Source organism: Paroedura picta, chromosome 18, assembly GCF_049243985.1.
Source record: "Paroedura picta isolate Pp20150507F chromosome 18, Ppicta_v3.0, whole genome shotgun sequence".
NCBI lineage: Eukaryota > Metazoa > Chordata > Lepidosauria > Squamata > Gekkonidae > Paroedura > Paroedura picta.
In genome coordinates, this window is record NC_135386.1 from 10687751 (window position 1) to 10714287 (window position 26537).

General features: G+C 45.2%; 1 protein-coding gene across 1 annotated transcript; it reads right to left on the reverse strand.

Annotated features, from left to right (window-relative positions):
• Nucleotides 1-1287: 1287 nt before the first annotated feature.
• Nucleotides 1288-26537, reverse strand: MINAR1 (membrane integral NOTCH2 associated receptor 1). Its single transcript, XM_077317730.1, has 4 exons — nucleotides 26041-26537; nucleotides 15491-17833; nucleotides 10839-11093; nucleotides 1288-6239 (listed from the first exon to the last, which is right to left on the reverse strand). The coding sequence occupies exons 2-4, from the start codon at nucleotides 17780-17782 to the stop codon at nucleotides 6042-6044; spliced, it is 2745 nt and encodes a 914-aa protein (XP_077173845.1). The 5' UTR covers nucleotides 17783-17833; nucleotides 26041-26537; the 3' UTR covers nucleotides 1288-6041.

A 26537-nucleotide genomic window follows, 5' to 3' on the forward strand; every position in this document is an offset into this window, starting at 1 on the left:
AAATCAGAGTCCAGTGCAGGGTTAGTCAAACTGCGGCCCTCCAGATGTCCATGGACTACAATTCCCAGGAGCCCCTACCAGCATTCGCTGGCAGGGGCTTCTGGGAATTGTAGTCCATGGACATCTGGAGGGCCGCAGTTTGACTACCCCTGGTCCAGTGGCACCTTTAAGACCAACAAGACAACAAAATCAGAGTCCAGTGGCACCTTTAAGACCAACAAAGATTTATTCAAGGCGTGAGCTTTCGAGTGCAAGCACTCAGTTCATAGTCTGAGGAAGAGTGTTTGTACTCGATAGCTCATGCCTTGAATAAATCTTTGTTGGTTTTGATATGGATTATATAGATTTGCGGAACACAACTGAGTCATACACACACTTTAGCTACATATCTGTCCATAATTCATTCTTAGGTCAGATGGAGTGCATTTTAAGTTCATTAATGGCTGACTGTAACACCACGTGTATAAAGTTATTTCTTTATCTCTGAAAGTAACCTTGAATTTGTCAAAAGTGGAACGTAGCAGCTATCATTGCTACAAAACAGGAGATTTATAGCACCTGAATGTAGTATCTCTCTCTATAAAAAATAAGTATATGAAATAAGATATATTCGTCGGTGATAGGTTAGACTGGGAGCCCTCCGTGTGACCTGACTGGGCAGGGGTAGTCAAACTGCGGCCCTCCAGATGTCCGTGGACTACAATTCCCAGGAGCCCCTGCCAGCGAATGCTGGCAGGGGCTCCTGGGAATTGTAGTCCACGGACATCTGGAGGGCCGCAGTTTGACTACCCCTGGGTTAGAGGGACAGATAGGGAGTGAGCGTCAGGATATCTCATGACGACGTCTCAAGGTCTTAAAAATGAGCTGCACTGATGCAGACTTCAGAGAATGCTCCAATTGGCTTTCTCTCCATGCTTGCAAACATGTATTCTAAATAAATCCTCTTGCTGCTTAGCTGTTTTTGTTGTGGTCTTGTAAATTTTACACTGCGTGGCCCATAACAGTTTTAAAGTTGCCACTGGACTCTGATTTTGTTTTGTTGTGCTGCTTCAGACCAGCATGGCTACCCACTTGAATCTATCCAAATGAATCTGATGAGGTCAACTTAAGACTCTGGTTTATTGGTATATTGTTTCAATTGAAGGATTATAAAACTGTGTGATCTATCTATCTATCTATCTATCTATCTATCTATCTATCTATCTATCTATCTATCTATCTATCTATCTAGAACACTTTTCCAATTTCTCTTACTTATATATACATTGCAATACTCTTTAATTCAACATATAACAGTTTATTTATAAGGCATAAATACAAAAAGAAAAAAAACCAACATATTAATCAATATTTTCATTTATACTACCGTACATTGTTTTCCAATCTCACTATAATGTATATACAGTTGCATTGCTATTATATCCATATAAAAGTCTATTATACAGTATTATGTAGGTTACAGTTCAGTAACTGGTTCACAAGCTGGACCACAATATAATTTCAGGCTACTGATGCCGATATTTCTATTTACAAAAGGATAATTAATTTTTAGGATCCACCTACCCTGAATCTCAACACATGCCCCTTGGTTGAATCTTGCCACGTGTCAAGATGATCTTCAACAATGATCACCATGATCAGGATGGGGAGAGTCAAATGTTGAAACAGCCTGCTGTTCAAAAGCCAATGGGCACACTAGTCAATACAGAAGCTAATGCACACAGCTTCAACTATATTGCAATGCTCAAAGAAGAAGAAGAAGAAGAAGAAGAAGAAGAAGAAGAAGAAGAAGAAGAAGAAGAAGAAGAAGAAGAAGAAGAAGAAGAAGAAGAAGAAGAAGAAGAAGAAGAAGAAGAAGAAGAAGAAGACTCAAAGCACCTTACAATCACCTTCCCTTCCTCTCCCAACAACAAATTCCCTGTGAGGTAGATGAGGCTAAGAATTGTGACTGGCCCACAGTCACACTATTGGCTGCATGGGGAGGAGAGGGGAATCAAACCTGGTTCTCCAGATTAGAGGTCATCACTCTTAGCCGCTACACCATGCTGGTTTTCTACAACTGCAGGAGTAACACAATTCTCTACCACTACAGGAACAAGAGAATAAGGTGGACAGGGAGGCTACTGACAAGAGCTTTAGTGGGAAGGAAAGCTGCAGAGGAAAAGGGAGAAGATCTTGTAGATGCAGCAAAGGATGAAGTAGAAGCAGCAAAAACAAAACCTTGAGAAGATGCACCTGCAGGCCGAGGAAAACAAAAGATTTTGTGGACTACACATCCTACCTCTGTAGCATCCTAACTGGGGAGCTGTCTGCTGTCTACAACAGTCACTTTTAAAGATTTCAAAGCCACCTTTTAGAACGATTAGCAGTTCTGCAGAGCCTGTTCGTGGTCCGTGGTAAGAATGAATGAGAAGAATGGGAAGAGATGGGGGGTAGAAGAAAAGGAAGGGGGTTTTGAGATTTTATTCTGGTTAACGGAGCTAGATCAATTTTATTCCACACTTCCCAAGAAGTTTAAGTGTCTGGCAGAGGACAAAGACGCCACTAAAATAAGCTGGTGCTAAACAGTGAGGGTTTGGACTGGAGGTTGGAAAACAAAGGGCTCCAGAGGGTGGGAAGGTAGATTCCAATCCAATTCTTCAGTTTTATTATCTTCCCAGTTATCTATATCAGAATGGTAGTTTTTGGCGGCCACCTCAAGTGTATTTGTTAATTTTTTTGAGGGGAGGAGATATTGATGTTCTGCAGCCCCTCCCTTACCAAAGAGGCCATCTTTATGTTGCCTTTGGCTTTGCCACGAGAATTGGACTGGATTGGTATGGGTGGAAAAGATGAACTGGCTCTATGATTAAGCTAAACCTATTTAGAAAGGCCAACACAGCACCATAAAGCTGAGTGCTATGGTAATGTCACCCTAACGAAGCCAAAACGAGGCATCACAACAATGCACCCGTCTTCCAAACTGCACCAACATGGAGGGAATAAATCTGTTTGATCTGCCATCAAACCGTGCAGCCCTAAGAATACTTTCAGCGCTGCCGGAGACTGTACAGAAAGGCCTACAAAGGAATGTGAACTGGCAGTATTTTCTTCAAAAATGTAGCCTGTTTCCCACTTGTTCCCCTTTGTGCTTTTTAAAAACGCGTGAGAAGTACCAATATCCACCTCTCCACACACAAAAAAGAATGTTCCGTTCTTCAAATACCAACCAGTAGGTGGTCCCTGGCCTCAACCAGGGCCAGGACATTATCCGTCCTGGCCCCTACCGGGTGAAATGCACTCTCAGAGCAGACCAGGGCTCTGCCAGAGTTAGCACAATTCTGCAGGCCTTGCAAGACAGAGCTCTTCAGCCAGGCTTTTGGTTGGGGGCAAAGTTAACACCGATCTAGCTACCTATTAATGGCCCCACCTACCTATGGACACCCTGTGGAAATTATCACGGCTGTTTTTAACCTGATATATTTATTCAACTTAATTCTGAACCTTAAATGTTATTTGCTTTAACTGGGTATATGTTACATGATTTTGTACACTGCCCTGAGCTTCCAGTCATCTCGGATTAAGGCTTTTAAGAGTGAAATCCAAAATCTGGGCTTCTCCACACATTTTCTATCTAAATCAGCTCATGATCAAGCTGTAGCATTAGTTAAGCAGCAGATACAGGACAATCAATGTCAACTGAACCTAAGTAAAGCTCTACCTTTTTGGCTCCTGTTAAAATGAGATATGTTCTAGTCCCTGTCACTTATCTTCCTAGTAAAAAGTAAACAAAGAAGGGCGTTTACTGAGCAGGCTGCTCAGTTGTGCCCTTAGCTCAGGTAGAGGGTCGCTCTAAGAACATCCCCCTCTCACTGAGACAGTGTTTTTGTGGGAGTGGCCAAACTGAAACAAGAGAGCATCTACTGTTCCACTACCCTGTTTATGCAGACATTCGTGGCAATCTGACTGAACCACTCATTAAAAAACACTTCAGGTTGAGAACCACTGATATAAGGGGATGAACCCTTGAATTTATAGCTACACTGTACTGATAGCTATATATAGGGTTAGCACTGGGAAGAAACCACTTATTGTAGGCGCTGTGCACCTATAACTCTTCTATGCAAGGCAACATATGGTACTATCCTCTGATATGAAGATAGGGCATATTCACCAGTTTGTGCAAGGCCAAACAACTCTGGGCTGGGCTGCTTTCACCATGGCACAGTAGCGTCTGCTTTTCATTAACTTTCTCTATTCTTATTTGAACTGAAGTTAACTAAAGCACAAAAGGAAAAGCAGCATACAGCTGAAGCAGCAGATAAAGGGACTACCAAAAGAATGTATTAACCAAACACTGTTGTCTTGAAATTCTTATATTCAGATTTTGATCTTTGCTGGGAGATCTTTCTGTCTGGTCTAAACTAGAACGCGACAGCTCACCGATACACCTCTGTTTCCCCAGTTCATTTTTGGGGGGAGGTAAAATGCACTTTATGCTTGGACAGGGTATTGCACTAATCTTGGTTCTTCTACGAGGCTGTATGACTCAGGTGTTTCCAAAATACCTGTTTGTTCACAGTATGCTTAAAAAATGTATGCTTAAAAAAGAAGAAACTAATTCATGAAGAAGGAACGTTTTATAGTCTCAGCAAATCTGGGAGTGACAGGAGATCTAGTTAGAAATGATAAACCAAATTCTGTTCAACATTCCATAAGGCACAAAATGTAGGTCATCTTATCTTTGTGTGGTTGGAACAGAGCAAGAGAAACTATTTAAAAAAACAGCCGTATTGGCATCAGTAAAGTAACCAACTCACTGTTTTGGGATGTGTAGGGGGGAGTTGCATGTATTAACATAAGCAACTGAAATCCTACTACAGCAGGGGTGGCCACACTATGGCTTTCCAGATGTCCATGGACTACAGTTACCATAAGCCTCTGCCAGCGTGGCCAATTGGCAGGGGCTCATGGTAATTGTAGACCATGGACAACTGAAGAGCCACAGTGTGGCCACCCCTATCCTACAGGAATTGCTTTTTCAATAAGACTCTCTTTTTTGGGAGGGGGGGGAGGCTTGCAGCAGATGATACTCCACCTAAGTGCTCAGAAACAACCAAGGAAGACTTTGAATGAGCCCTTATTGATTTTGTATGTAGGAACACATATATCCCGTGGCAACTCAGTCTGCTTTCAAACCAGAAAACAAAGAAACATGACCAAAATCCAATACATTCCGGCTTTTCCACATTTTTGGAGATTTCTTTCTTTCCAGCTCCGTAACAAAATATATCTTTCTCAGTCCCAGCAAAACTGTTTAATTTTAGTATAAAATTTCTGCGGGGAGAAATTTCTTAGTCCTTTCCAATTTGGTGAAGTATTTTGTCTCCCTTGAAAGGAAATAAAAGATTCCAAAGGAAACCAAACCACTGATAAAGTCTGTTGACTACTTTACTAGTTTCAATTAGCACCTTTCTAAAGAAATGCTCCCCCAAGGTTTATTACATGTGGGATCTTTTATCATATCCTTCCCAACCGATTGTTACTGTTTTGCTGAAAAGACATTAAAATAGTGACATATCTGAAGTAATATTACATACAAGTCTGGGATAATATTATATACAAGGGACCAAGCCCTATGAAGATAGGTTGAGGGACTTGGGAATGATCAGCCTGGAGAAAAGGAGGTTGAGAGGGGACATGATAGCCCTCTTTAAGTATTTGAAAGGTTGTCACTTGGAGGAGGGCAGGATGCTGTTTCCGTTGGCTGCAGAGGAAAGGACACTCAGTAATGGATTTAAACTTCAAGTACAACGATCTAGGCTAGATATCAGGAAAAAAAATTTCCACAGTCAGAGTAGTTCAGCAGTGGAATAGGCTGCCTAAGGAGGTCATGAGCTCCCCCTCACTGGCAGTTTTCAAGCAAAGGTTGGATACACACTTTTCTTGGATGCTTTAGGATGCTTAGGGCTGATCCTGCGTTGAGCAGGGGGTTGGACTAGATGGCCTGCATGACCCCTTCCAACTCTATGATTCTATGATACCTTCATCCCTTCTTGAATTCAGGATTTCATAGTACATATAGGGACAACAATTACGAGGATAACAGTACAAGCCGCCGCAGCAATCAGTGCTGCTATTTTGCAAGCTTTTGCTCTTCTAAATTCAGCTTCTTTACGTTTCAATAATGAATCGTAGCCTGGGGTATAGATGTCTTCCATCCAGTATTCCAGATTGTTGGGATTCAAAGATTCTTGAGTCTGAAATAAAGGAAATCCTTCATCATTTTTTGTAAATAATAGAGTCAAACCAGAATACATGCAATTTCCAAATGAAAGTCTGGATCCATAACTCCGTTTAGGATAAGGTGACCAGATTGTCCCGCTTTTGGAGGGACACCTGAGGGTACCTGGCAAATTGTACTTATGTTGAAATTAAATATATATATATATATGTTACAATACTATTTTTGTATTCTATGTGTTCTATGAAACTTTTTGTTGTTCCATATAGACCAAATTTTTAATCAAGAACTCCCCCGGTCAATGGTGTCCCGGTTTACCAATGTTAAAATCTGGTCACCTTAGTTTAGGATGAAGCTGTTAAGCATGCTAAAGGTTGAACTCTGGCTGGACTGAAGGCCTAATTATAGCTCTCTTGCAGGATGAAAAAATAAAATACAATAAGAGGTTGTCAGCAAACTGCTGATGATATCCACCTCTATATCTCCGGACCTCAGGACTTCATGGCAATGTGGTAGAAGGCCTAAATCATGAAAGTTGCCAACTCCAGATTAGGAAATTCCTGGAGATTGAGTTTGGAGAAACTGAATATGAGTTTCCATTTTCTCTAGGAGATTTAATCAGTAGTATTTCTGGGAGATCTTCGGACTCCATTCGGATACTGTTAAACAGGTTTTCTCAACCAGAGTTTTGTGAAACCCTGGGGTTTCCTGATGGTTCTAGAAGGGTTTCCCGAATGGGAAACCCTTAATTAATTAATTAATTTTAATTAATTAATTTTCAAAATATATTTAACATTTCATAAACATTTCTTGGGTGATATGACTATATATGGTCATGTTGATCCGCCCCTCCCCTGGCCAATGATGGACCTGGAGGGATGAGAGGGGAGGGGCCCTGGGTGGGCGTGTACATAGCTATTCTTCCCAATCAGCTGGTAAAAACAATCTGCATAAAAACCAAGATGCATACATTTTCATTAGAAGCCTCCTTAAATCAAGGGTACTAAAAGATGTAATTTCTGAGCCCCTCTCCATTATTTCTGACAATTCTTGGAAAACAGGTGAAGTGCAAGAATATTGGAGGCGGACAAATGTTGTCCCCATCTTTAAGAATGAGAAAAAGGAGTAACTACCGACCCGTCAGCTTCATGTCTATAGCAGGCAGAATTTTAGAATAAATCATAAAATAGTCAGTCCTTGAGCAGCTAGAGCGGATGGCTGTGTTTACTAAGAATCAGCCTGGCATCCTCAAGAACAAGTCATGTCAGACTAGCCTCCTCTCTTTTTTTTAAAGAAAGTTACAACCTTGCTAGACCAGGGGAATGCTGTGGACATAGTTTACCTTGATTTCAGTAACACTTTTGATAAGGTTCCACATGATATTGTTATTGACAAGTTGGTAAAATGCAGCATGGATTGGTTGACAGATAGCACCCAAAGGATGCTTGTAAACGGTTCATCATCTTTTTGGAGAGGAGTGACAAGTAGAGTGCCTCAGGGATCTGTCCTGGGCCCTGTATTGTCCAAAGTATTTATTTGGATAAAGGAATAGAGGAAGTACTTCTTAAATTTGCAGATGACACTGAACTTGGAGGGGTAGCAAACATACCAGAAGACAGAATCATGATCTTGACAGGTTAGAAAACTGGGCTAAAATGAATTTCAGTAGTGATAAATGTAAAATTCTTCGTTTAGGTAGGGAAAAATCATATGCATCACTATAGGATAGATGAGAGTTGTCTTGGCAGTAGTATGCGTGAAAAGGATCTGTGGGTCTTAGTAGACCAGACACTGGACGTGAGTCAGCAGTGTGATTCGGTAGTTTAAAAGGCAAATGGGATTTTAGGCTGTGTGCCGAAATGCCCTCTTGCTATTGCAAAAGGACAGGTTTTTTGTTCCTCTGGGCTGGGGGAGTGAGTCTTCAGCTTCCCCTTCACATGTAAATTGACCTGGCCAGGAAGGAGGTATCTCCTGTGAACAACAGGCTGCCATTAAAAATTCTCATGAAATCATAGAATCATAGAGTTGGAGGGGACCTCATGGGTCATCTAGTCCAACCCCCTGCACTATGCAGGACACTCACATCCCTATCGCTCATCTACTGTAACCTGCCACCCCCTTGAACCTCCACAGAATCAGCTTCTCCATCAGATGGCTATCCAGCCTCTGTTTAAACATTTCCAAAGATGGAGAACCCACCACCTCCCGAGGAAGCCTGTGCCACTGAGAAACCGCTCTAATGGTCAGGAACTTCTTCTGGATGTTTAGATGGAATTTCTTTTGAATTAATTTCATCCCATTGGTTCTGGTCCGTCCCTCTGGGGCCAGAGAGAACAATTCTGCTCCGTCCTCCATATGGCACCCTTTTAAATACTTGAAGATGGTTATCCGATCCCCTCTCAGTCGTCTCCTCTCCAGGCTAAACAGACCAATTAACAGACCAGACTAATTAACCGTGGCTGCTCCTCTTGTCCCCCACCCCTCTGCTGGTCCGCCCCCTGCTGCTCAACCCTTCCCTTCCCCACTCACCTTGGCCCAAGCTGCCACCTCCTCATGGGGAAGTGTCTTTTGCTGAAGGGAAGGCACCACATTCCCTATCACAGGGTGAGCGTGCGTGCGTGCATGCGGGGGAGGCCCCAGCACGGCGGGGTGTGGGGAGAGAAGAGGAGCAGAAGGGATGAGGGTTTGTCAGCTTGGCAGCCACTGGAGCTTGGCAGCCACTGGCAGCCACTGGACCACCTTACAGATGGCAGCTGAACTATTGCAGGGGTGGGAATCTGCCTCCCTTGCTTGGAAGCAGTGGGCAGGAAATGGAGAGGGGAGGGCGGGGGTGCAAGGGCGCACAGATGAGCACATGTAATGGGCATTATTTGCTAAGGCTTATTGTCAGTTCTGGCTGGAGGACCTGGTCTCCTTTGGAACTTGTCAGTTCTAACGGAAGCCTGGGGTCTGCATCTTTCATTTGACTTGGCTTTAAAATTGCTTTTTACGGAGAGATGTCACCCTGACCTCCTGGTGGAGGACAGAGGGGGGTTTGGCTATCTTGAGATAGCAGGGGTTGGCTGAATGAGAGGAAAATAACAGCAGAGACATCGTAGCATCTCTGTAATTGATATTAAATATTTGGAAGGGAGTTGAGGGCAGAATGGATCATTAATTAACTGGACTGTAGTCACTATATGACATTTGTTCAATGTCAGCTTGCTGAGCAATGCATCTGCTTTTTGGCACGATGAAGAGGTCAGGCGATCTTTTATGAAGATTATAGAAATATACATTCAGTTATAGGTTTAATATTTCATTCATTCACATATTCACACTTATGTACACAGATATACGTAGGTTCGGAAGGGCTATGTGAAGAATTAGAGAAGTTAGTCCAAAACTTGATGGTGTGCCAGATGTGAGATAGAACTGGGATGAACTTTTGGGGGTTTTTGTGGTTTGGGTCAATGGTTAGGTAACCAGGAGGAAGGGGAAGTTGACCATATATGGACAAATGGGGACTTTCCTTGCCAAATGGGGAAGGTACCTGAGATCAGCATCGTGGGATGTGTGAGTTTTTGATTGGTTTACTGATGAGAAAACAGCTGAGCAGGTGCTGTTTTAGACAATGTGCTTAGGTGTTGGTCCAATATGGGCAAGGTTTAAAAGAGAGTTTGGGAGAGTTTTCAGAACTTCTGGAGTTTCTCCTACTTTCCTCTGGCCTTGAGGCCCACACTGGATCCTAAGGGATAGGTAAATATGAATCATGAAGTTGCTGCTAAGCTGTATAGATATTTGGGTGATTAGGGGGAGTTGGGTTGTGAGGGATGGAGGTTGCATCTGCCTGATTGTGTGGGGAATCATTTCAACTGGGATAAGTAAAGTTTTGCTAACACGTATCTATAGGCATATATTCACTGTGGGGCTGTATGTTAGACTTGTATTGAAGTGTCATCAGAATTCAGCAATGAATTTCTTTTGAATTGTTGTTTCGAAGTGATTTTAATTGCAAGTCTGTACCCCTTTCTTAATCACTAAATAAACTTTACATGTATTCCCCTCACTGTGTCTTCATTGTGTTTCGGAAGAGACAAACCCTCAGTGTGCCACCTACCCATCCCACCCCCTTTGGGGGCTTAACCTGTTGAATGCAGAAGGGACATTTAGCAGAGGTTAACAGGCGGGACAATGCTCAAGAGACTACAGCGCACTTCTCCATCCATATGGCCTCATCGCTGCTTGCTCCCCAGTGGGACGCATGTTAGAGGGTAGCAAATCCACTTTCCTGGATTTACCGCATTACGCTTTAGAACTGGCTGAATTTCAGCCTGTCTGGTAGACCAGGGGTAGTCAACCTGTGGTCCTCCAGATGTCCATGGACTACAATTCCCACAAGCTCCTGCCAGCATCTGCTAGCAGGGGCTCGTGGGAATTGTAGTCCATGAACATATGGAGGACCACAGGTTGACTACCCCTGTGCTAGATAGCCTGGGGATGTTGGTGACTCATGAGATGGGGGCTCTAAAAGCCGCCAACATCTAGTAACATATTGCGTGTGCGGAAATGCTCTGTATTTCTTCCCAGATGCCACTTACACATGTCACCAGAGCTGGAAATTAATGCCACTCACTTGTAGATCCAAAGCTGCAAGTTTCCCCTTCTCGCCTGCATTCCTGGTATATTCCTCGATGGTCCACGATGGTTGTGCTCTTTTCACTTCAGCGAGTTCGGTCAGCCGCATGTCCGTATAGAGAGGGTTGTTCTTCATGTGCGACTTGAGCGATGTGGGGTAAGGATGGGGGCTGAAGACCTGCTCGATCAAGAATGTATCTTTGGATGGTTTGGGATGTCTGTGTGGTTGTAGAACCTCATACGGCTGGTCGGCCTGCAAGAAGAGTCAAGAAGGTTTGGAGAAGGAAGGCAGCTTTCAGAGAGCCAGTTCTCACAAATGTGTCCACACGATGAGAAGAGTTTCAAAGGGTGACTCACAGGTGTGAATCCAGGCTGCCCTGGATTCATATAATAATAGAGTTGGAAGGGACCTCATGGACCATCTAGTCCAACCCCCTGCACTATGCAGGACTCTCACATCCCAATCGCTCATCTACTGTCACCTGCCACCCCCTTGAACCTTCTCAGAATCAGCCTCTCTGTCATATGGCTATCCAGCCTCTGTTTTCAAAAATGGAGAACCACCACCTCCCAAGGAAGCCTGTTCCACTGAGAAACCACTCTAACTGTCAGGAACTTCTTCCAGATGTTTAGATGGAATTTCTTTTGAATTAATTTCATCCCATTCGTTCTGGTCTGCCCCTCTGGGGCAAGAGAGAACAAATCTGCTCCATCCTCTATATGGTACCCTTTTAAATACTTGAAGATGGTTATCAGATCCCCTCTCAGTCTTCTCCTCTCTAGGCTAAACAGAACAAGCCCCCCCAACCTTTCTTCATACGTCTTGGTCTCCAAACCCCTCACCATCTTTGTTGCCCTCCTCTAGACACGTTCTAGTTCCTCTACATACCTCTTCAATTGGGATGCCCAAAACTGAACACAGTACTCCAATTGAGGCTGAACCAGAGCAGAGTAAACGGTACCATCACCTCCCATGATCTGGACACGATACTCCATTTGATACAGCCCAAAATCCCATTTGCCTTTTTAGCCACTGAGTCACACTGCTGACTCATGTTCAATGTATGGTCTACTAAGACTCCTAGATCCTTTTTGCACATGCTACTGCCAAGACAAGTCTCCCCCATCCTATATTGGTATATATGGTTTCTCCTCCCTAAATGCAGAACTTTACATTTGTCCCTATTGAACTTCATTTTATTCAGTTAAGCCCACTTCTTGAGCCTATCAAGATCATCCTGTATCATCTCAAGTGTGAATGAGCCATTGCAGTTCAAATTCATTTTATCTAACTCTTGTCAGTGGATTTATTTGACACATTCTGGCATGCTGCACAGTCTAATAGGTCTGCAAGGAGGATAATAATGGGTGTAATAACTAATGATCTCCATCTTGGCAAAATGGCTTGGAAGACAAAGCCGATAAGAAAGAATTAAAATTAAGGACTTTTAAACCCTGTATCCTGTCTCAAAGTTGCTTCCGATAGCCTTCCCTTCTTTTCTCCATGATGGTCACATTGACAGGTAGATTGGCTTGAGAGAGTTTAAAGGGAAATTGTGCTTGGCTCAAGGTCATCTGGAACAGGGGTAGTCAACCTGTGGTCCTCCAGATGTCCATGGACTACAATTCCCATGAGCCCCTGCCAGCCATTGCTGGCAGGGGCTCATGGGATTTGTAGTCCATGGACATCTGGAGGACCACAGGTTGACTACCCCTGATCTAGAAGACTTCATGTGGAGGTTTGGGAAATCAAACCCCAACCAGGTTTGATTAGGAAATGATAGGGGAATCAGAAATTAGGGAACTAGATACAGAACAGAGTTAACTGGAGAAGAGAGGAGACAAAAGGAGGGTAAATTAGAGATGGAGGTTGAAGTTGAAAGGGTATAGTTAGAATGCTAGAGCAGGGAGGAAACAGAAGAGAGGAGGAAGACATAGGAATAGAGAGAGGAGCAAGAAAGAATGAGAAAGTAGGAAGTCAGAGTATGTAAAATACAGGAAGGATTAGGGCATGAGAAGAACTTAAATTGTAAATTGGAAAAATTATAGGAACTAGTATGTGGACTGATCCCAGGTAGACGGAAATCAAAAATGAAAGGGGAGAAGATAAAAACAACAAGATGGACAAGGTGAAGATAAAAGAGGGAGGCCTTGGGGGATTGGGGATCCCAAGCATTTGGGAGTACAGCAGATATGGCAGTGGAAGGAGATTTGACAATAGAAGGGGAACAAGATGCCCCATTGCTATTTCAAAAGGACAGTTTTTCCCTCTGGGCTGGGGAGAGAGAGGGAGGGGCTGCTATTCCCCTGTTCACCTTCCCTTTCACATGTCCATTGACCTGGCCAGGAAGCAGGTACCCGAGTGGATAGTGGGAGAGATTCCTCTTCCCAGAATTCCTAGGTGAGGAGCTTTCTGTGGGAGCGGACGGGATAGTATCTCTGATCCTGACCACAGGAAGGAGGGGTCGTTTTGGCTTTTGGTTCTAGGTTGTTCGCCTGCTGATAATCAGGGAAGGAGCTTGCTCTTGGGAGAGCAGCCATCTTGGACATGTGAGCGATGCAATGAAACTCTGGAACCCCTTTAAGCAAAGGAGCCTGCCCTGTACTTAACACCAGATACGGTTTGTTTAACATAGGGACAGAATGATTGCATTTCATCCAGTTTCTTTTGTCTCTTTTGCTTAACTCCGTGCTTTTTAATTTGCTTTTTAATACATCTTTTATATAATGGAAGTGGGCCACGGTTCTCTGATCCATGTAGTGCTCCCCTGACTCAGAAACGCTAGCGGAAGTGCAAAGGGAAGACCCAGAGGGGTGAACCCTTGCAGTATCTTATCCCCCACAGTGCTCAGGTGCTGGGACTGTGGGAGACCACAGAGGCAAGGCCTCACAAGTGTGGCTCTCCCAGTCCTGGCTCTCCCAGCTGCAACCCTGTACTTTAGCCAAGTGGTGGCAAGCAGTTACCCAAAGATTTTGTTTTGCCACCCACTTGGCAACCAGCCAGAACAGGAGGTGGACAAGGACGGAGCTGGGCCTGCAAGGGACAAGCAGGCTGGTTCCGTCACAAGGTTCAAACAGCAGATGCTCCTGGGCTCTCTGGACCCGCTCAAAATAGGGACGAACTTGCTGCCTTTCTAATCTCTGAACCATCCCAAGAAACATGGAGTGAAGCCAAGGGATATAACCCATCTCTGACACTGATGCTGTGTAATTCCAGAACCAACAATCTCAACTCTACAACAATCTTTTGCAGAGCATGAGGTTAAACTGGAGTGCATGACTGGGACCTCGGGACTGAGGGGAGGTGGCCATCGTAGATCAGCAGGAGTCCTCCTTCAGGACACTCCCCACACCAATGATCTCAGGACTTGAGTGGGATCTGATTGAGAGCGTGGAGGGTTTATGCCTGGCCATGGAAACTTAGGATCCAGAAAGATTCCTAAATGCTCCATGGTCTCTGAAGCCTTCCAGTGACAGATAAGATGGTTGACAACTAGCATAGCCAGATGTCAGCCGCCATCAGCCTGATGCCGTCTCCTCTCACTCCTGGCTAGCACCTTGGTAAACCACTGCACAAAAAGAAGTGGGCGCTGAGACAGCTAGAGCAAGGTTGGGGGCAGACTTGTGACGAATGTCAAGAGCATCTCATAGGACGCTTATAAGAGTGTATGACAGGGGCCCTCCAGATGTCCATGGACTACAATTCCCAGGAGCCCCCTGCCAGCATTCGCAGCATTCGCAGCATTCGAATGCTGGCAGGGGGCTCCTGGGAATTGTAGTGCATGGACATCTGGAGGGCCGCAGTTTGACTACCCCTGGCGTATGAGATAGATGAGAAGGAGGTCAAATGTGAATTGCTGGCTAGTCTCTTTTAATTATCTCTTTTCACAATTGGGAAAGTGTCTGCCATTAATTACTAACCTTGATATTTTCAGGTATTGCTTTAGGATGCTTTGGGCTGATCCTGCGTTGAGCAGGGGGTTGGACTAGATGGCCTGTATGGCCCCTTCCAACTCTAGGATTCTATGATTCTATTTTTATTTCTCCAATGTTTTTGTGAACGACAACTGAACCCAAAGAACTGATTAGCATTTTTAGCAAAGAATTCTCATGCTGCATAATTTGGATGTTATGACATAGTTTACTGATTTGCTACTGATTTACTTTTTCCTTATATCTACACTCTTATGATCCTGTTCCACTGTCTGAGGAAGAGTGCATGCACTCAAAAGCTCACGCCTTGAATAAACCTTTCTTGATCTTAAAGGTGCTAAAGGTAAATGTATCCCCTGTGCAAGCACCGGATCATGTCTGACCCTTGGGGTGACGCCCTCTAGCGTTTTCATGCCAGACTCTATACGGGGTGGTTTGCCAGTGCCTTCCCCAGTCATTACCGTTTACCCCCCAGCAAGCTGGGTACTCATTTTACCGACCTCGGAAGGATGGAAGGCTGAGTCAACCTTGAGCCAGCTGCTGGGATTGAACTCCCAGCCTCATGGGCAGAGCTTTCAGACTGCATGTCTGCTGCCTTACCACCCTGCGCCACAAGAGGCTCATCTTAAGGGTGCTCTTGGACTCAAATTTTGTCGTTCATCACAGGAATCCTACTTCCAACCAAATTCCAAATCGGTTATTAAAGAAAAGAAGTACCTCTTTGGATTTCCGATGCCAGTCCTTGTTTTCGCTCCCACCTGGATCTTTCATCTCTTCCTCTGTGATCTCAGCTTGGTTGGTGTAAGTGATCGACCTCCAGTCTCTCGGAGAGTTCGAAATGCTCGCTATCTTGGATTCGGTGGCGCTGTTTTCTTCCGTCAGTGATCGAGAGGACCTCCTCGTGAACAAGCTTTTTTTTAAGGCTTTCACCCGAAGGCTTTCGCTATTGCTGCCGCTGGCATCCGAGCAGCACCAGTCTGGATTGTTGTCCAATTTACTCCCATGTGAAGAATTATGACGTGAAAACATTCGTGGGGAGGTACTCTCCTCTGACTGGACCTCACTCGTTAGGGAATTAAGATCAAGCTGGACGCTGACTTTCTCTGGCTGCTGAATCTTCTGATCCAGCTTGTTCAGCTTCCCCAAGACTTGGGAAATTTCATCCCTGACACTTGACAGAGACTCAAGTTTCTTTTCTATTTCCCCGATCCTCAGCACCAGCTTGCAAACACTGGTTTTCAGTTCATCATCTGCCGTACTGCAGCTCTCCAGTGGAGAAATCTTGTTCAGCTTGTTACTGGAATTCACACTGGAGATTTTTGCTATGTGGTGTTCGGGCGAGCTTTCGCAGTCAGATTTGTGTATCTGAGAGAGGGAGCCGGTGCTGTTGTAGCAAGAGGACTGCATCACTCCAGAAGACCCACAGACGCTCATGTCATCCAGAAACCTGAAGATGTCACTGATGTCATCACTCACAATTTCAGAGTCATCATCCGATCGCTTGGGAGAATGCCGTTCCCCATATTTGTTCTGATTCGAACTACATTTTTTGTGTTCCAACCCATGTTGGTCGGTCTGTGTTCCAATGCTGTTGGTTTTCTCACTGCTAAAAAGCTGAGCAGAGGTGCAGTTAACGCTTTTATCTTTAAACTTTTTGATGGGTTCGTGCTGTTCCATTTCTACGATGGAAGGGATGTCTTTGGGTTTATGTCCGTTTGGTTTCACAGCATAGTTGGGTGGCAACATTGGCTGTTGATCCTTTGAGCCACGATAAGGTTGGTGCCTCTCAGTGGCTATGAAGTTGGCAGTCTTGATGTTTGACCCTTGGTCACAAACCGGAAAGAAACAGGGTTTCTCTTCTGATGATTTCCTGTTCAAAAAGGATCTTTCAAAATCAGGGGTTTCTTCGGTATTTAGGCTCCAGCTCTTGGTTGGCCACGGAGTTTGTTTGTTTGGTTTTCCTAACCACCTTTTGGTATCTTGCGACCCAAGGATGGTTGTTGGGCCAAAATAAGTAGATGCTTGGAGGTCGTCTAAACTTTCATGTTTGACTCGTCTTTTGTCTGGAACAGGGGAATAAATTGGGTTCAGATATTGGCTGCTGTACGGCATTTCAAAACTGTGATTGAAGAAGGCCTGCTTGGAAGCCTCCTTCCTGCTTGGGCGTTCTAGACGTTCATCTTCTGCTTTGCTTGTAGGCGATCCCAAGTTTGGAGAAATAGTTAAGAGATTGTGGAAGTCTTCCTTGAATATGTTTCTTTTCTGCATGCAGGACTGCATCACAAAGAGTTCGTCGTTTGAAATGCATGTGTCCTTGATAGGCAATGAGTCCTGGTCTGAGATGGATTCTGTCTCGATGTTCATGGGGAAATACGTGCTCTGCATTTCACAAGGGGTAGAGCTGGAGAGATTATAGGAGGCCAGTGCTTGCAACCTATCGAGGGATGCTGCTCGCCCTTTCATTTCCTTATTGACCCCAAGCAAAAAATTCGGTTCTGATGTGGGCACAAATTGTGGGCAGTCTTTGCAGTCCCCTTTCCTACATTTGGACGCCTTCCTGTCTGAGTATCCTCTGCTAAATTCTCTGTCTCTCAATTCACAATTAGGCACACAATCCACCACATTGCAGCCTTCTGAGTCGGACCGGCAGGAATCTACTGATTCTTTCTTCCTCACCTTCTCTTGGACCACAGGAAGTTTTTCCTTGGCCACGCCCCCATTCATCTGGATGAGGTTGAAGATTGTCACAATGTCTGCCGCAACCATGATCTTTTTTGATTGATGGTTGTTTACGGTGCATTTCATTTTGTCTTTGAATAAAGTGGCAGGGAAATTAGGATCCAGACAGGCGGTGTAGAAGAGCACACTCCTCAGTTTGGCCAGCTGAGACAAATCGAACCTTGCACACAACGATTTGCAGAGATCCTGATAGGAAACGGTGTTTTGCTTGGTATCAAGTTCCTCCAAAATGTTCACCAGGAACAGCGAAGAGTCTTGACTGGCCTCCATGGCTGATGAACATCAATTTTTGTAGTTCGTCCAGAATATTTTGCTCTAGAGCTAATTCAACACAGGGCAGAAAACAGAGTTTATTTATCATAAGTTTCCTAAAATATGTGAACTAAAGCACTGATTGTCATTTTTCTTAAATATACCAACATAAAATCAGTGGGGAGGGGCAAGGTAGAGTCCATGTTTTGCACTCATAGAGTCATAGAATCATAGAACCATAGAGTTGGAAGGGGCCATACAGGCCATCTAGTCCAACCCCCTGCTCAGCGCAGGATCAGCCCTAAGCATCCTAAAGCATCCAAGAAAAGTGTGTATCCAACCTTTGCTTGAAGACTGCCAGTGAGGGGGAGCTCACCACCTCCTTAGGCAGCCTATTCCACTGTTGAACTACTCTCACGATCCTATGACGATCGTCTCAAGAAGATCCTATTTCAGTTTCCGGCATCTCTGGTTAAGAAAGGTCTGGTGTTGGGAAAGCACTGAGATCATGGTGACTTACTGCCTGTCAGATTCACCAATATTGGGCAAGATGAACTTACATCTTCTTCACGCCAGTCCAAATGTTTTATCTCATTGTCACACTAGAACACTACCAAGAAACACAAACTGGAGCATCGGCAAGAGATTGTTCCACTATTCCAGTCACTGGGTTAACAAGCAGATGCCAGATTCTGCTCAGCCCACAAGTCAGTGTGATCGCCTGGAGAAAAGGAGATTGCGAGGGGACATGATAGCCCTCTTTAAGTATCTGAAAGGTTGTCACTTAGAGGAGGGCAGGATGCTGTTACCATTGGCTGCAGAGGAGAGGACACGCAGTAATGGGTTTAAACTACAAGTACAACGATCTAGGTTAGATATCAGGAAACAAAATTTAACAGTCAGAGTAGTTCAGCAGTGGAATAGGCTGCCTAAGGAGGTGGTGAGCTCCCCCTCACTGGCAGTCTTCAAGCAAAGGTTGGATACACACTTTTCTTGGACGCTTTAGGATGCTTTGGGCTGATCCTGCATTGAGTAGGGGGTTGGACTAGATGGCCTCTATGGCCCCTTCCAACTCTATGATTCTATGATAGGAAAATTAGTTGGAGTAGGGGAAAGAGATTTAGCTGAGGGAACAAAGCAAGAGAGAGCCCCTGCCACAGAGCACCTACCCTTATATTTCCATTTGAAAATTCAAGATATTACCTATTACTATAACATTTCCTCGTCCTGAATGTTTGAAAATTCTTATTTCATTTGCCTCTGGTCGACAACACTTGGTGCAGAATTCTATTGAACTTCACCCAGTGTTACACAATGGATATTAAACTTATTGATAACAGTAAAAGTGGGTATAACATACTGAAAGATTTTTGTAAAGTGTATCAACATAACACCCCACAAAAATGCTCAGGATAGAAAGTGGTGTTTCCAGGGGACACACATAATGAAACCTTGTTTGGTTACTTTTTCACCAGCTGTTCACCACTGCTTCATTTGCCAAGCTGAGGCTACGGCATCTTTCAAAAAAATACAAGGGCTTCTTGCTGAGGCTATCTCAGCTAATCAGGGATCATAAATAAACAGAATGATGAAAGTATGCCATCAGATCTCATTACCTGATGAGGTCATCAAGCCAAATGATAGAATCATAGAATAACAGAGATGGAATGGATCTCCTGGGTCATCTAGTCCAGCCCCCAGGATTATGCAAAACACTCACAACCCTATCACTCATCCACTGTAACCTGCCACCCCCTTGAACCTTCACAGAATCAGCGTCTCTGTCAGATGGCGATCCAGCCTCTATTTAAATATTTCCAAAGATGGAGAACCCACCACCTCCCGAGGAAGCTTCTTCCACTGAGAAACCGCTCTAACTGTCAGGAACTTCTTCCGGATGTTTAGATGGAATTTATTTTGCAATAAATTTCACCCCATTGGTTCTGGTCCGTCCCTCCAGAGCAAGAGAGAACAACTCTGCTCCATCCTCTACATCAGTGGTCCCCAACCACCGGGCTGCAGCTCCCTCTCCCTGCCCCCCCCCCAGCGATAAACTACTGTATGCACGTAGATTAAATCAGGGGTAGTCAACCTGTGGTCTTCCAGATGTCCATGGACTACAATTCCCATGAGCCACTGCCAGCAAACGCTGGCAGAGGCTCATGGGAATTGTAGTCCATGGCCATCTGGAGGACCACAGGTTGACTACCCCTGTATTAAATACATTACTGTGGGTCCTATCCTCTGCTTTTGGTGTGTGTGTGTGGGGGGGTCTTAGATGTTGCTGGCAACCCAGCCTCAACCAAATGCCTGGTGGAAGAGCTTGCGGGCCCTGCAGAACTGGGTAAGTTCTGACAGAGCCCATGTTTCCTTTGGGAGCTCATTCTACCAGGTAGGGGCCAGGGCCAGGTGAACCTCTCTCAGGCCAGGGACCACCTACCTGGAACTGGTTGAGCATAACATCTTTGGGGGATGTCTTCAGAGATGGGGTCCCTCAGATACACCGGGCGCGGATCGTGAATAGCCAGAGCAGCAGAATAAATAGCAACAGATGCCTCAAACTTAGGCCGGGGGCTATGGCTAAGTGATATAGGTCTCACTTTACAAGCCCTGGCAATTCTGTTAAGAGGACGAGGAAGCAAGTGACATAAAAGACTTCTCCCTGAAGCCTTGGAGTGTTGCTGGGAGAGAACAAACTTTGAGAGACTCAGACAGGCACATCTGGTCTAATGATTCCCCCTCTACAATATTTAAGGGGCTCCAAAAGAGGCTGCTAGGACTAAGCTGAACCTTGCCCTTTAATAATAGATATGCAAAAGACGTTACCCTCTCATTATTTGCACAGAAATTAAAAAAAAAATACAGTTGAGAATACATGAGCTCCTTGAGAGCTCAAAAGTTTGCAGAACCTTACATCACAGAACCCTTATCTGTTTCACATCATCTTAAAAGGAAACATTTTAAGGCTAACGTTTTATATCTGAAAAGAGATCTGCCTCCTGAAGAGCTATCATGCAGAAGTTACTTCAGTGCTGGGCCCTGCTTATCTCAGTAAAGTTAAAGGTATCCCCTGTGCAAGCACCGTGTCTTGTCTGACCCTTGGTGTGATGCCCTCTAGTGTTTTCACGGCAGACTCAATACGGGGTGGTTTGCCAGTTCCTTCCCCAGTCATTACCGTTTACCCCCCAGCAGCAAGCTGGGTACTCATTTCACCGACCTCAGAAGGATGGAAGGCTGAGTCGACCTTGAGCCGGCTGCTGGGATTGAACTCCCAGCCTCATGGGCAGACAGCTTCAGACAGCATTTCTGCTGCCTTACCACCCTGGGCCACAAGAGGCCCAATTAATCTGATGGAATAGAGCGATTTTACTGGCATGTAAGCATACATACAGTTAACAACCGGAATCTTCTGAATGACCTATGGGCTTACCACAGATCAATCTACCAAGTGAATCTTGAGCATCCTCTATTGCAGGGGTAGTCAAACTGCGGCCCTCCAGATGTCCATGGACTACAATTCCCAGGAGCCCCCTGCCAGCATTCGCTGGCAGGGGCTCCTGGGAATTGTAGTCCATGGACATCTGGAGGGCCGCAGTTTGACTACCCTTGCTCTATTGCCTGTGCCATGGTAGGGAAAACAAACTTTGAGTCTTGCATTTCAACTACAGAAACAGAAGGGCACATTTTATATCTTCCCCATACCACAGCTCTGCTTGGCAGTGTGATAGTTTTGCTGCTCTAGCTCCTATCATAAATACCACCCAAAGAATCCTTAGCATCAAAAATTGTGCCACTATATAGAAGGGTTGACCCGCAGGTCAAATAAAGGTTCATAATTGCTCATATTGTCTTGCAATTGTTAATGGTGCAAGTCAAATTATGGCTTTTAATTGTTGATCAATCTTTGATGAATTGACTATGGTCTAAAGGATGTCACACTGCAGTTAGCAGCTCACCTTGTTTCTTTGAGGTGTGATTTGTTAGCCAGGGTGAGACGTGGGAGGGCTGCAGGCTCCCTGAATTATTTAAACTATTTATACCCCATCTCTTTGTGCATTGCTCCTGGTGAGGAAGAAAGGGACGAATGCAGAGCAAAATATCTCCCACCTTTTATAATTGCAGATGCTCACAAACAGGCTTATTGTCTTTTAAACTTGCTTTAAGCCCTAACCTGGATGACCAATCCTAGCTTGATTTTATCGAATCTCAGAAGTTAAGCAGGGTTATCCTTGGTTAGTATTTGGGTGTGAAGTCTGAGGTTGCTATGGAGAAGCCCGCAATGGCAAACCACCTCTAGTCACCTCTTGAAACTCTACAGCAGGGGTAGTCAACCTGTGGTCCTCCAGATGTTCATGGACTGCAATTCCCATGAGCCCCTGCCAGCAAACGCTCATGGGAATTGTAGTCCATGAACATCTGGAGGACCACAGGTTGCCTACCCCTGCTCTACAGGAGCACCAAGCATTGCTCAGTTACTGTGATTTTAATAGGTGGGTTTGTTTCCCTGAAGCAATTTGATTTGATAAGTATCACATCTGTTAATGCTTAAAGTATCTTTACTGATGTTCTGTATAACATGAATGCATTAAAATTAAAATTGAAAAAAAAAACTTGATTGATATTTGACCAGTAGACAGACCACTTCCTATATAGGATGCATGCAAGTAAAAGAAAATTTAGCCAATAGGTACAATTCATCCCATCTACAGAACTTGGGACTGGTGGTTGGAAGGTTTAAGGTTTTATTACAGAATTTCAGAGCTGCAATATAATCAAATCCAAACAGAGAAACGACAATAGAAAAGCGTTCCATGAGCAGACATTATTAATTCAAGCATGTCAGGATAGTCAAGTGAAAACCCTGGTACTGTTACAGACAGGATTAAAAATTCCACTGACACAAATGCTTAAAGGTCAGAAAACAGGATCCCTACAGCATCTTGACTGTCACGTTTACAAGACCATATTGGACTGACAGTCCACAAAAATATACAGACACACAGACGCAAAGGTGCAGAGGGCTGGTGAAAACAGCTAGACCAAAAGTCATAGAATCATAGAGTTGGAAGGGGCTAAACAGGCCATCTAGTCCAACCCTCTGATCAATGCAGGGTCAGTCTAAAGCAGGGGTAGTCAAACTGCGGCCCTCCAGATGTCCATGGACTACAATTCCCAGGAGCCCCTGCCAGCATTCGCGAATGCTGGCAGGGGCTCCTGGGAATTGTAGTCCATGGACATCTGGAGGGCCGCAGTTTGACTACCCCGGTCTAAAGCATCCAGGATAAGTCTGTCCAGCTGGTACCTGAAGACAGCCAGTGAGGGGGAGCCCCCCATGTCCTTAGGCTGTCGATTCTACATAAAGTCCCTCTTTTGGTGTCTCTGTTTGTGTCTTTTCCTCTCTGAACCCATGAAGCTGCCATATATGAAGTTCAATCACTGGTGTAACACAGTATCGTCCATTTTGACTACCAGTGGATCTATTCTACAGGGTCTCGAGCTAAGGTCATTCATGTCATGGGATCCTTTTTGAGACCCAAGACCTTCTGCGTGCAAAGCAGCTATTCTACTAGTAAACAATTAATTTTATTTTATGTTATTTTATGTTGTGTTATTTTATTTATTTGCTAGATTCAAAGCCACGGTCGCCCATCAGACATATAGAGGCGGCATTGCCCCCAGGTGCGGTGTTTCTGGGCCCGGTGGGAAGGCTTCCTCCCCCTCCCAGTGGCTTCTAGGCCTGAGGGGAAGGCCTCCTTCTGAACTCACGGTGTCCTAACACTTCCCCGTCGCTTTCTGGCCTGTCCTGGTGGGGGCCTAGATTGTGCCCTCACCCGATTGGCTAGAACTGCTGTCTGTCCAGGTGAGGGGCCTCGCCCACTTAGCCCTTAGCCAAATATGAATACAACGAAAGCTGTATAAAGATTTCTTTCTTTCTTCAATTGATTGACTGCCACTCCCAAAGGCTCATGGCGGTTTACAAAATCCAGCTAAAAACCTGTTAAAACCCATTAAAACCCCCGCTAAAATGGACTATCACAGCATCCATACAACACAAAAGAAACAGCAAAGCAAGATGGCAGAACCCTTAAACCCCCCCCCAACCCCTAGATGAGATTAGACTGCTATAACCATGCATAGGAATTGAACTGTGAATCTGCTAGGCTTTCATGGGCCACAAATCTCTGTTGTTCTGAAAAACAGTAACTAGAAATATTCAACTAGAGCAGCCTTTCTCCAATTTTTTGCTGTTGAGAAACCCCTGGAACATTCTTCATTCTTCGAGAAACCCAGAAGTGGCGTGATCGTGCAGAATATGGTAGGGAAGCAGAGCTGTGGACACGCCCACCTGGGGCCCCTCCCCCTCCCAGCCCCTCTAGGCCTGTTATTGGCCATGAGGGGGTCAATATGTCCATATATGGTCATATCACCCAATAAATGTTTAACAAGTTTAATATGTATATGTATATGTATATGTATATGTATATGTATATGTATATGTATATGTATATGTATATGTATATGTATATGTAAATGTAAATGTAAATGTAAATGTAAATGTATATGTATATGTAAATGGACTCCGGGGAATGGTAGAGGACAGGAAGGCCTGGAGGATCATTGTCCATGGGGTCGCGATGGGTCGGACACGACTTCGCACATAACAACAATAACAATATGTATATGTATATGTATATAGAATCATAGAGTTGGAAGGGGCCACACAGGCCATCTAGTCCAACCCCCTGCTCAACGCAGGATCAGCCCAAAACATCCTAAAGCATCCAAGAAAAGTGTGTATCCAGCCTTTGCTTGAAGACTGCCAGTGAGGGGGAGCTCACCAACTCCCTAGGCAACCTATGGCAAGAACCCCCAGGCTTTCACAAAAACTTGGTTGAGAAAGCCAGAACTAGAGGTATGCCCCATTCAGATCAATGTAATAAGAGTAAGCATGCCTAACCCAATTTAATATTTCCCTCCCCTTCCTATCGTTTTTCAAAATGGAGTGTGTGGTGTTTTGCTTCCAAGCAGCCTGGCTCATACTGATACGCTAGGCCCCTGGCTGGTGATTTGAGCAACTGGGGGCAGGTATGAGAGAGTCTGCTGGCAAGGTGTTTAGAGAATGTGATTTTTGCTCACTCCTTCTCAAACCAGTGTGGGACAGGAGGTAGAAATCAATGACAGAACGCTTGAGAAGCTTCATTCATCAAAACCAAAGAAAACCGAGTTTTTAACAGAGAGTCTTATATGCCCCTTTTCTGGAGATAAGGCAGAAACTACAAAAACCAGGAGTTTCCTACAGGGGAAAGGTCACACCCGCTTACCTTGCACAGCACATCAGCTGCACCCCATAGACAATTAAACACGTTCCATCCAAGGAGAATGTATTAAAGCCCACATTAAGGTTCCCCTGTCAGTTGCCTTTCTGCCCAAGTTTGAATAGCGTTTGCTACTGGCAAAAAGGATCCCCCCCCTTGCAAAACAACACTGAGATTAATAAACTACTGCTATTCATCGCATCCTTAGAACCAGAATTATTCTCCAAGAAAGTTTCTCATCTGATGCACTCCATTTCTGCAGCCGGGTTGTGTTGTAGTCTGAAATAAACGCCCCGCCTGTCATTCTAGTACTGCCAACGGAAGGAGGGAGGAGATACAGGACTGATTTCTCCTGCATTTGCCTGTCAACCAATCATATCTGCTAGGGATGTTTTGGAAGTCCAGGAGGCTGCAAAATATCGCTGTAAAAAGAGTTATTGCAATTTTGTCTTGTTCTGTTGCTTAGTTGGAGTGGGGGGAGAAGGCCTGTCCTTCAATGCTTCTGGGCGAAAGGAGACCAATTGTTGTTGTTGTTGTTGTTATAAATCAGGGTCAAGTGACACCTCCCTCCCCAAATATATTCAGTGCAGCTTGAAAAGTCTCTCAAGAAATACCCGGTCTGGGTACACTGCCAGGTAAAGAACAAAAGAACAATTCCCAAAATCAGCCTTAGAGGGACCTTTTGCAAAATAGAATTTGATGCTGGTGCCTTTCTGGAGGATGGTGTGGTGGAGAATTTCAGAGATGCACCTCTCCTCCCCCCCCCCCCCCCGACAAATGAAGCCGAGCCAAATCCCACCCCGCATCTGGAGAGCTTTCTCACCTTCCCACCTGTCCTCGCCCACCTTAAAAACAGAGTGCTGCCCTCCCCAATGAAGAAAGGAGGAGACCCCGCCCCGTCCCCCCAGGCTGGATGCAAGCCATTCCCGATCCTTTTAAACCGCGGGGAGCGCTTCTTACCTGGAAGTTGCCTTTCGCAAGGGAAACTGAAAAGGTCCCTGCTTTGTTTTTTTTTGGGGGGGGGGGTTTTGGGGGGGTGGATTTGGCTTCCCTGCGTGTCTCTCAGCAGATCCACGGATGCTGCTGCAGCCAGGAGTTGGGGGAGACCAGGCGTAAGAGCGGAGGAAGCCGCCCCCCGCTGCAGCCACGTCCCCCCCGCATGGTGCCCGGCGTCACTCGGCAAGAAGGCCAGCGGCGGGGCTGGGGGGCCTGGAGGGGGAAAGGCGTCCAGGGGCCCGCCCGTCCTTGCGGCGACCGGCGCGGAGAGCTCGCTGCGGGCTGCTCGGGACGGCTCTGGCTGCTGCTGCTGCCGCCGCGTCTGATCGTGCGGCCGTAGAGCCGGCCCTGCATCAGCTGGAAGACGTCAGCAGCCGAGGACCTCTCCGGCAGGGCTTCTGGGGAGTACGGCCTCCAGCTGCGCGACCCCTTCTCCGGCTACCAGGCAGCCGCTGGGCAGA